The sequence below is a fragment of the Myripristis murdjan genome, chromosome 15 (genome assembly GCF_902150065.1).
Source record: "Myripristis murdjan chromosome 15, fMyrMur1.1, whole genome shotgun sequence".
Classification (NCBI taxonomy): Eukaryota; Metazoa; Chordata; class Actinopteri; order Holocentriformes; family Holocentridae; genus Myripristis; species Myripristis murdjan.
In genome coordinates, this window is record NC_043994.1 from 12,554,494 (window position 1) to 12,566,463 (window position 11,970).

An 11,970-nucleotide genomic window follows, 5' to 3' on the forward strand; every position below is an offset into this window, starting at 1 on the left:
GGTGTGTTCAAGACACCACAAACTATTGTTTGTCATTTGGATGTTACGTTCAAGTTGGAAGTGAGTGTAGTATAAGTGGTGACGGTTGTTTTGGTGGTTTTTGATTTTTTTTTTCCCTTGTTACAGAAATATTTATTTATTTATTTATGTTTATCAACTCTTTTTATAAATAGTTTGTCATGTTTCAACAGAAAATTTCTCAGTTTGTTTTAACAGCATTTTCTTGAGATACAGGCGGAGGCAAATAAGATATATAAAATACAGAAAAGAGAGAGTAGAAAAAAATACATGTATGTACATATATATATCTCGCTCCCCAGAAAAAAAAAAGATCAGGAGTTGACTATATGGGTATATATACTCATTATTTAGCCATATAAAAAAATATATACTATGTATCCCCCTCCCACACCCACCCCCCCCCCCCCCCCCCAAAAAAGACAGTTAAGGAAAAAACAAATGAACAAATAATAATACTAATAACAAAGTGCAAAAAGAAATATTTATTTATATTGGTTTCAGTTTAAATGTTAGTATTTTAACCATGGCGAGCCATCTGCCATACAAAAAGACAAGGTGCAGCTGGATTTACAGTGTGTGTAGGAGCCACATATGTAAGTCCCCTGTTTCTTCTATCTACTATAATCCTGTTGTGTTCACTGCACTGTCGCTGTGCCTGATGGGCATGTTCACCAGGGCTCAGGCGGCAGTGTCAGTGACTATATGTGATTCATTCACCTGGTCACTTTTCGACACTGACCGAGGGGTGAGCTTGGGAGTGAATATAGTGAATATTTTCTGCTGAGCGCATGTACACACATTTAAGATCCGAAGACAGTTCAAAACAACAGGTGAGAAATGACACAATATGCTTAAGGTACATAAAATGAAGAAAGAGGGAAATGCAATGCAGTGTGTTTTACAGTTAATCAAAACAGAAATTAAAATAAGAGTTGAAGACAAAACAACAACTGGTATTCTGATTCAACTGATCATATCTCACCATAGTGACGATCTTTTATGGGCCAACACACACAATGATGATGCAGCACAGAATGCCCCCCTAAACCTGTCCAGTTTCCTCATAGCACAAAAAACAAACCACACTAAACCTGTTTGAATTACCAATCTGGCTTCTCCTTTTTGGAACTGTACATGCTGTGGTGTACAAACAAACTTCCAAATAAATGATTAAAACAAAAAAGTAATAAGAGTTCTGGAGATATTGTCCAAAATGTGAATTCTGACCTTTGGGTGATCTTGACTTTTATAGTCTAACATTTTATCGCCTTATCCATCACTTATTATCAGTCCTTTCATGAGGAGTTATCTCGCTTACAGGCAAACAAACAAACAGACAAACAAACAGAGGCGAACACATAATCTCACTTTCTCCGTCCATCTTTGGTGGCAGAGTAATAAGAAGAGTAATACGAAGTAATAAAAAGAGTGAAATAAAATTATTAAAATTAAAAGGGCTAAGGTGAATAATACAAATAAAAAGATATGGAAAAGTATAGGCCAAACAAGGAAGATGAGAGTAGGTTTGGTCCTAAGAAAGACAGTCGGGAAGTCTCACCCCTCAGCACTGAGCATGTAGAAACAGTTCTCCATGGTGAACATCAGCAAAGACCTGAAATCTCTCATTTTAAAATTTTTTGTCTGTGCAATGTAATGTTGAAGACACTGATCAAGTTTACAACTTGGTTAAAAAAAACAAAAAAAAAAAAACGGTGTGCCGAACCAAGCAAAACTCGAAGAGTACTTCACGATTTCATAATTCAGTTTGTCTTATTTTTAGGATCCCCATTAGCTGTCAGAGTGGTAACAGCTAATCCCATCCTGTGTCTGCTTGCACTGGTTTGCGTCACTGCTGCTCTGGAGTGATGAGACTCCTGTACACTTAAATTGTGTGTGGGCATGTGTCTGTGTGCACATGCTGGCTGCAAATACACAGCTGTGTGGGTGTGCATTTACACTGGCACATTTCCCTTTTTCTAGGCCACCAGTGGGACATGCTGGCTCTAAGGTGGGCATGCAACATAAACTATAGAGCTCCCCTCACGCCTTTAGCCTGCATCTAAACCTGCAGAAGTATTGTAGCAACCACCACAAGCTCTCCTTTGCTAGATATTGTAATGATGATTCTGTAACACAAGCCTGGTGTCTTTCAAATGACTGGCTGCCAGACCATTCCTTGCACCTTATGAAGGCCGGAAAGAGAATAAATTTGACTTGGAAAGATAATAATAAATAAAAAAAAGTTACCCCCTCATGACTTTGGCTCGACATACAGTATATTTCTGGAGGGCAAAATGTTGTGCTGGTTTTTTGCCCTCAGGCTAACAGGGATGTATTTGTTTCTTCTGGGTCCTAACCACCACAACATACCTCTAGCAATATATTTTTCCTTGTGATAGTTCCTTATTGTTTTGCATAGATGATTATAATTAAAAAGACAGGTATACTAACCATAATAGCCCAGAAGATGGTTTCAACATCTCAGTCACACATAAAAAGAATAGGAAATGTTTATGTGAAATACAGATGAAATGGCGAGTGTGTGATGCTTTTTCTTTTTTCAAAGTAGTCTAAAAGGGAAGGTGCTGATTGATATGTTATATTCTGTTGATTTACCATGTAAAAATTGACTTCTTCTCTGCCCGTAGATTCCCGCTGCAGATGGAGACGCACGGTGCCACGTACGGCACGCAGCACGACTGTCCTGTCATCTCCTTGCTGCACACCATGGGACAGATGGTCTTCTACCTGGACAAGGGAGAGGGCTTGGGGCGTGGGGCATGGGTCACCCCCTCCTCAGTCTCCACACACAACAGGGCATTTTTATTGAAGTGATGATGTCATTCCAATAACATCTTGGTGTATGTCAGCATTCAGACAAGTGTAATTCTTAATCAGTCAAATACAACAATACAACTGTTGTTTTTCAGTCTTGTACAATAAACTAAAGCAGTCCACATTAGGTAGATGTGTCTAAAGATGCAGTACACTGTATAACCAAGAGAAAGAATATTTTCTTAGGCCCCCATTCACTTCTATTTTAAACCACATATCAACCAGTTGCACAGTTAAGTGCCTCATTTAAAGGGTTGAAATGTATTTTGACTGACCCTCCAAATAAACATCCCCTTTCCCCAAGAAGTCACACACACAAAACAAAATTACTCATGAGTTTTTGGGTTGTTTTTCAGACATATTGAAACAACAACTTGTTTTCAGGACAGCTAATTAGGTTAAAGAACTACCCTCCAAAAATGCCCGCCCTATTACACACAACATCATATTCCTTTTTGTTATGAAGATAATTGAGTAAAAATCATTTGTGAGCAGGCCTTATCCCTGCCTGCTGTGTTTTGCCTGGTGTGCTACATTCAGCTGGTGTACGGCGACTGCGCAAGTCATGATACTCTTAAATAGCGTCTTGGTGGCCGTGTAAGCTCTTTTTTTTTGGCAAAACCCTGCTTCACACTGATAGTTTCATACTGTGCATTTACATCTATGATCTACCCAGCACAACCAAATACTCCTGCTATCTGGCACTGCTGCAACTAGGGTCAAATACTTTGCACAAAGGATGGGAAAGTGTTTGTAATTCACTTTAACAGCCCAGATTGCCTAAGCTCGAACTTAATTCTGCAGACATTATGCTGAATCTCTTGCAGCGTGTAATTGGAAAACACCACATAAGCAGGAACCATAACTACAGCACAATAGTAAGACAGTTCCTCCTTTGTGAGTGTAAGCTAAATACAATCCTTTTTTAATTGATGTAAAACCATATTATGATGTTACCTGTATTTTCAGTGTCTCTGAAGACTGTGTAAGACTGTGTAAAACTGTTGCTCTTGCATACAATATTTTCATAATTCACACATTCAAGATTTACCAATAAATAGACCACACAGCATTGTAGACACCGATTCACAGCGAGTGGTCTAACAGCTTGGTGAAACGGCATGGCAAAATAATTGTGTCTGTGTCTGCCAGGATATCTACCTGTTTGCGTGTCTATGTCTATTTGTCTGCATGGACCAGTCAACAAACCAGCGATGTACTGAGCGTCTTGGAACTGCTTCCCAGCCAGATTGGCAACACCTGTAAGCTGCCTCAGAACCGGGTACGCCCGCTCTTCGTTTGCTCAACTTAAGATTCACACTGGCTTCCTCAGAATTGTCAGAGGAAATGGTGATTTGGTTTTCAGTGGGGATTTTGTGTTTGTTTTTACATTGCTGATTTATTTGAGCCTTCGCTCCCTTATAAATCCCTTTATAATTTCTTCAGTTTGTTTGGCAGTTGGCAGCAGATTATCGCATCCTCCTCAAGGTTGGATTCTGGACTTGTGATGTTTGTTGTCGTCTACCAACTGTCATTTTTACTCTGTCCCAGATTGCCCAAGTTCGTGTTGGCTGCCCACCAAATAAACACATCCGTGTGGCAAGGTATGCAGTGGTGGAAAAGAAATGACTTAAGCACACTCAAGTACACTCTTGTTCAACTAGTCAAGGAAATAACATGTGTGTGCATGTGTGTGTGTGTGTCTTTCAGGCCATTGGGGGTGTTTTATAAGATGCATACCTTCACTAACAACAGCATGCCAAGTTAAACTAGCACTTAACAGTATGTACAAAAACAGTAAGAGGGAGAGAGTGATGCTAATAGAGGAAAATAGGGAAAAAATATATATGTCATTGAAGGTGCTGTTTGAACAAACCTGGAGGTCCATAAAGAAGCAAGTAGAAAAATATGAGGTAGGGCATGACTGAACCATTAGAAACACTAACATGCAGTGCTAAACAGGGACTGTTTTAAATGCACATAGGAACCAAACTATTGGCTATAGGGAACCTTCTCGTAAAACAACAACACCATCTATGTCTTTCACGACTAAGTGCTGGACTCTGACTACAGGTGAGTGTCAGGGTCATGAGAACCACCTGAAATCTGAATAAGCAAACTTTGGGACTCACTTACTGCGCATATGACACAACATATCTAAGCTCACTGCTTCACTGTAGATATGCAAGGGTATAAATGCTGCAGCTGACAAGTAATATATTTTTACACCACAATCAGTAATGACTTAGACTATCAAAAGAATGTGTTGGGACCCAGAAACATGATCAGTGTTTTATAGGGAGATCAGTGTTTTATGGCTTTGTAACCTCACAACACTATGCAATCATTTTTTAAGTGGGGAAAAACGTGTTTGTCTGTTAGTTTGTAAGATTTTGATCATACTTCCAGATTTTAGGGTAGCAGAATCATAGACACTCAAATAACCATTACTGATCAGTGAATCATTACGTGTTCTGCCAGAGGACATCTGTTCACCCTGAAAAACTTCCAGGAATTTGTGTCAAATGATACGATTACATGCTTCTTACGCAGACGTTGCTGGTTAAAAACTATCTGCATGACCCTCAGTCTTAGGGTCAAGATGTTTTATGGGTCAAATGTTGTTTTAGGGTTAACTGTCACTTTGAGAAGCCAAAGGAGGAGGCTGTACTACCCACTTCAAATTTGTACTGGAGGTGCTTCAGTGGGTCACCCAGTCGATTGCATACAACGTACTGTGTCAAGGCTCTGTCTTCACCGTAACTATCAAATAAAAGGCAGAAACACCCCAAAAATAATCATTAAAAAAGTTTGTAATTCCTTTTCCTCCAGGTATAACCAGGTATAAATGTTGTTGCAGTCAGACAGGCTGCATTTATTACACATACACACACACACACACACACACGCACACGCAAAAAAAATAAAAAACAAAAAACAAACAAACAGAAACAGTGCAGAGGTGAAGGTCTGGTGTTGGCAGGAGGAGCAGCAAATGGAGTTGCCACATTGGCCATGGGCACGATTTTGTTGTAAAATGTTGGAAAAGAAAGTTGCTCCTGAACAAGGGATTTTTCAAAATCCACCTTCGTGAAACCCAAACCGTTTTGACACTTCATCGAGCTTCACTAGCCATCGAAAAGGTCATGATGACAAATATATGACATGTGTTTCACCAAAAGTTGTGTTCTGGTTGCACACATGACCTGCCAAAGAGAGGTGAAACTTCATCACTGCTGTGTTTTGTAGGAGAGAGTGTAGTGGTGACAAAGTGCACATGCAAATAGGAGAAACCATACAACTGCTCCTTCTCATTCTGTCTATTTATCACTTGTCAATTAATTTGTGGACTTTACTTTGACTTTCACCCTGTATGTATGTCAAGAATCTGTGTTATGGAAACTTGACTGGAATAATTGGTTCTTTATGTATTTCGAGGATAATTTGAAATGTCTCTACTTACCCACATTCACAGTGGATATGAAGAGAGAGAAAACTGGGTTTTTCCAAATGAGGCCCTAGCCAGGATATTGGCCATCAAGTGGAAAATGGTGCATATGAACACATTATCTCCGGGCACTGGTAGAAGGAATGTGAATTCAAATGAGATTCGGACAGCATTCCTTCAGTGTGGCACACACAACAGAATTGTTTCCCTGTAGAGCTGAACAAAAGCTCATTGTTAATTCAGGCTACTTTTCTCTTTGAAGTCTTTTGGTAAATAACAGCTCATTATGTTTCTAGTAGCTGTCTAAAGATATTGCTGTTGCTGCTACAGTTGCTCCAAGTGTTTTTTTTTTTGTTTTTTTTTCTGTATTTGAGTATTTTTCCTCTTTGTTAAGAACCGTCACATATCAGAGTAATGCAATTAGTACTGTTCAAAAATAAAAATAAAAAAGCACAAATAACATGCAAAGGAGTGGTGTGAGGAGATATGCATTGTATCTCACACAGTTTTGGTAATGTCAAAAACATGACTGGTCTGCAGGAAAGACTGATTTTTAGGTAGACTAGTGTTTTTCACTACAATTATATGAAAAAGTGGGCTTGGGGTTTAGTGCTGAGTACATTAAAAAAAAAAAAACTGAAGATGATCAGTTAGGTATTTTAGGCTCTTATAAAGTTATGGTTCAATCTAAATCAGTTTTGGAGAAGTTACTTTGAAAGTATCTGCAAGTTACTTAACATCGGAGGAAGCTGAACAACAGCAAAGCTACCCTCCAGAGAAATATAGTTTTGTTAATTACAGTCACTTAGAAAAAGTAGTTCATACTGATTTGGAAACATGATGACTGTCTGCAATATGAGATAATACAAAGTCAGGCGTTTACAGCAGTCAGCACGAAGGAAACAGTGGAAGGAGGGGGTGAATGATGAGAGGCAGTGCACAAAAAAAATTGATGATGAAAAATGAAAAATGATGAAAAATGCAGCTCATGTTTCTTCAAAACAAATCAAAAACAGTTGGATAATGGTGTCTGTACATTACATAAATTTAAAAAAGAAAATCTTGAAAACACAGCTCATGTTTGATTTTAATTTAACTGGTACCAAGTTATTACGAAACATACAGCAGGTGAACTTTTCTTAAATTAGAGGTCTGCTTGCAACTGCAAATGACTTCCTCTAGGGGGCAGCAAAGCGCCAGCGCTGCGCCTGGACCGCTCCAAATCTCACGAGAAGATCCAGCCTTCTGTGGTTTTGTTTACTTCCGTAGCCTGCAAGCTAACACAGGCCCGGTCAGCCACACCAAAGAAAAAAACAAAACAAAACAAAACGGGTAGAGTTTAAAATTAAAATGTCTACACCGCTGCTTCTCAGGGCATTCGTAAACGAGCGACTGACGGCTGCTGCTGAGGAGATATTCGGAGTCTTTGAGAAGACAATCGCAAAATATGAGGAAGAAGTTTCCAGCTCTCAGCAAGAGATTGAACGCCTGAGGAGGCTGTTGCTCAATTTAAGTTCAAACCAGAAAGCAGGTCTGTTAAAACTGAATGCATGTGATTTGTCTGTGTGTCACGGTCATTTACGCAGAAAAGGCGCTGTGTGTTATGGCGAAAATAAAAAGCAACACACCACTTCTGAGGCAGCGGAGCTGGACGCAGTATTTTGCCCATAATAGGTTTCCCAAGCCCTGTGCTCGTCACTTCCAGAGGATGTCGCCATGCTATTTTGGGTACTACTGACTTGAACTGCTAGTGGGAGAGATGTTTTTAACGTACTTTTCTTTTGTGACACTTCTGGTTTTCATAGCATTCTTAATTATCTGGTTACTCGGCCTGTCCATGCTAGAGGAATATTTACTCATTTTGCTGTTGCAGTAAATGTAAGTGTCTGTGAAATGCTTCAAATTGCAGATTCTGTATGCTTTTATCCAAATTGCATAATCTTGTGTCAGCTGTCCTATTATCTTTGGTGTCAGTTTGACCCTAATCAGTGTTTAAACCCTCTAAATATATGATTAGCATCTATTTTGGCTTCATATTTCATGACTTTTTCTACACATTGGTGTGTCTTAGGTTGTTTTGGATGACACTTAGGAACTAAACATGCCATTTATAATGGCCAAAAATGTCCCTCTGCTTTAGGGCCCTCACCTAACATAACCATACCTGTAGTGGTGTGAGAGCCACTGATTAATGTGACGCTGGGGAGGGAGAAACCTGATTTCCACAAGAACTTTGATGTATAAGGGGAGGTGAGTCAGGGAGGTTAGGATTTATTTAAAGGGCTATTTATGTCGTCAAAAACACACATGACACACAAACTTGGGCACCAAATCATTAGGGACAAATTGACTCCAGTTGATAAAAATTGTTAGTAAATTTGAAGATAACAGGTAGGTAATTTAGTGATCACAACCCTTAACTTGACAGCACTGCTTTCATGCTTTTGCATTTCACTCACTGGTAACCAAAAGCAGAGCAGAGTGATCTTGCAGTAACCTCTTCAGAAATTCAAACTATGATAGTTGATGAGGTTTTTTTTTTCTCCCTTCTCCTCAGCCCCGCCACAGTACCCACTCTATAAAGCTGAGACCCCACCTGAACAGCAGCACTGTGAGCAGGAGCAGAGCCCCAGAGAGGGCCGGAGGGACCCAGAGCCCCTGCGCATTAAAGAGGAAGATCAGGAACTATGGACAAGTCAGCAAGAAGAACAGGATCAGGAGTTCGAGGAGGCTAATGTGCTCTACCTGCCTCCTTCTGCTTGGGTGAAGAAAGAGCAAGACCCAAGTCCGTCTTTTGAGCCACACATTCAAAACAGTGATGTCGGAGAGCAGCCTCAAGAACTGCAGGAAACAAAAATCATCCAGGTCACGCTACCTGTCGCCTTAACTCCCTCTTCACAACCTCAAAAGGCTGAAAGTGTGCAAGACGGTAGTGAGAGTAAAAGACCTGTATTGAGTTTAAATACACTGATGATAACAGTGCCGGACAGAAGCCAGCGGCCCCTTATCACTGCAAGGGAGTCCACAGAGGCACCCCACGTGACTTTGGACACACCTGACCACCGTTGCTTTTTGTGTGAGAAGTCTTTCGCTTATAAGCAGCACTTGATAAATCATGTTCATCGCGTACATTCAAAAGAGGCCGGTGTCCTCTGCGGTGTTTGTGGAAAAAACTTGGAGTCTGCCGACAGTCTCAATATGCACCTCAAAACACACAAGGGCTCGAGATCTTGTCACGTGTGTGGGAAACACTGCACCAGCAGCACCTCGTTGACTGAGCACATGGCCAGCCACGCAGGGGTTAAACTGCATCGCTGCCACGTTTGTGGGAAAGAGTGCAGCAGGAAAGGCGACTTGAAAATACACATGAGGATTCACACCGGGGAGAAACCCTTCTGCTGCACTTTCTGCCGGAAGAGTTTCACCCACAGTGGCCACCTGAGGAAGCATCTGCGAAGCCACACAGGAGAGAGACCGTACCAGTGTGAGGTCTGCGGCAGAGGGTTTCTTCAAAGTACACACCTGAAGTACCATTTGAGGACTCATGCTCAAAAATATTAAGTTAAAATTTGTTATTTACTGAAGGCATAAGTTGCTCACTGCTCTTCTTGTGACCCGGGTTGGGGTGGGAAACACCTTACTGAACACCTTATTGAATGGCACATCACAGAAATGTACTTTTTTTTTCAGTAATGAGTTGTGTAAAGAAAGATTATTCTGAGTAATAGTGCACTTAACATTGAGGAAAAGAAACTGTGACTTTATCATTCCCCCTGTATATGTCTGTTATTCATTATAATTTAATTGCCTTGGTGGTTTAGCCCAGTGGTTCCCAAAGACACATCATTTGATTGAGATTTACAAAAATGATGATCATCAGACCGTTTTGAAAGCCTGCTGAAATGAGTCAATTTGCAATAGGCTGCTAAAGTTTTACTGTCACTGTTCAAAATTATTCTATGAGAGTGTATGAATGAACGAAATAATCCATCTTTGAATGTGTTGCAGAAGTTGTTTGGAATGAGTAAAATGAGCAATTCCTATTCTGAGGGCATAACATAAAATAATGACAATAAAGAACTCAAGGCTTTCACATCACATATATTACTGTTGTCACATGGAAGTTCATAACTCTAGTATTGGTTAGTTACAAAATAATTATAATGATAATAACCTTTTATTTGTATAGCACTTTTAAAAAACAAAGTTACAAAGTGCTTCACAGAGTTTTAATAATAGGTAATACACTTTATCTGACAAATGAATCTATCACTGCCTATAACAGACAACCCTGCATGGGTTTGAGTCAGAGGTGTTTCAAGAAACCTGACTGAAACTTTGAGCAGTGAAACTGACTTAAAGTAGTGTACAGAGGGGTTTACATTGTCCTGCATCACACAGCAGTGAGACAGTGGAAGGAATAGCGAGCTTAAGATCTAAGTTATGCTCAGATCTGAAATCCAAATTCAGCATTCATTCTGACTCACAACATTGAGTTGTGATCACGGCTGTAACCTCTCTTCCATACAGGGCCTTGGAAAAGCCATGTTTGTCAAATGCACAGAAGACACAGTTGTCTTCTGGTGTCTGGAAAAATACAAACATCTAATAGTTTGACAGCCCATCAATAAAGTCAGAGACATTAAAAGTTGCCAACAGTTTCCTCCAGTCAAGTCCCGCTGTGTCTTTTAAGGAGGTTAAACATGCAAATGACAGATTTGTGGTTTCAAAGGAAGTGATGAACAGACAGTACACATGCAGGAGACACCACGTAACTGCTCTTACTGCTCACTGACTAAATTCTCACAAACCCTCACTTCTCCCATGACCTCAGTTTATCCAGGAGGCCTGCTCTAATATATTTCCCTTGTCTTGTTATGCATCTTTTTTATAATGTTTTCCAACAGGCTGAGCTCTGCAGGCATTTTGATTCTGTTATCTAATGTGGTTTATCTAATGAGATGCTTTTCGTGAAGTACCTTATTTTATCAACTTACCTGCTTTTTTAAATTATGTTTTCCTCATTGTGTGTCCTTATTTTTAAGCACTTAACAGTTACTGTACAACACTCTTCAAATAAATATGTAACTAAAAATTGCTCCTTCCCTTCCCAGCCTGAGGTGATGCCAGCTGCACCCTGTCCCATGTAGAGGTCTCTGCAAATTCATCACGTCTCGTGAAGACTGAAATCATCATGATTAACAATAATTGTGATTTGCAAATGTGCCAGCTCCTCTGTGGAACTTTTTATTTATGGTCCTGTAAATTCAAACTAATTGTCCATATACAGTGAAGAAAGGGGGGCAAGGCAGAGCTCGAGGTGAGATCTAAACCCCATATTGTTAAGCAAAAAGGGGAAATATGGTGCAATAGGAAAACTGAGACTTTGTAATAAAAAAGAGGGGGTATCGCTTGTTTGCTGGCATCTACATACTCAAGCAGTCACACACACACATACACTGTAGTTTTGGTGGCTACTGACCACCAACCTGTCCACAGCATAATCTCACTGGCATCTGGACTGCTCTGCTGAGAGATGGCCCATGATGGAGTGAAGAAGATGAGGCGCTCAAGCGTAGAATAGACGTCTAAATCATCTGGACCAAGCCAGAGGATCCTTGTGCACTTTCACTGCAAGGCCTGGAAGTGTGGGGCGTCTTAATGGG

The 11,970-nt window shown here is 40.2% G+C and overlaps 1 protein-coding gene across 1 annotated transcript; it reads left to right on the top strand.

Annotated features, from left to right (window-relative positions):
* The first annotated feature begins 7,565 nt into the window (after nucleotides 1-7,565).
* LOC115373010 (zinc finger protein 45-like) lies at nucleotides 7,566-11,451 on the top strand. The gene is made up of 2 exons (XM_030071208.1): nucleotides 7,566-7,835; nucleotides 8,862-11,451. The coding sequence occupies exons 1-2, from the start codon at nucleotides 7,655-7,657 to the stop codon at nucleotides 9,863-9,865; spliced, it is 1,185 nt and encodes a 394-aa protein (XP_029927068.1). The 5' UTR covers nucleotides 7,566-7,654; the 3' UTR covers nucleotides 9,866-11,451.
* Nucleotides 11,452-11,970: the final 519 nt, after the last annotated feature.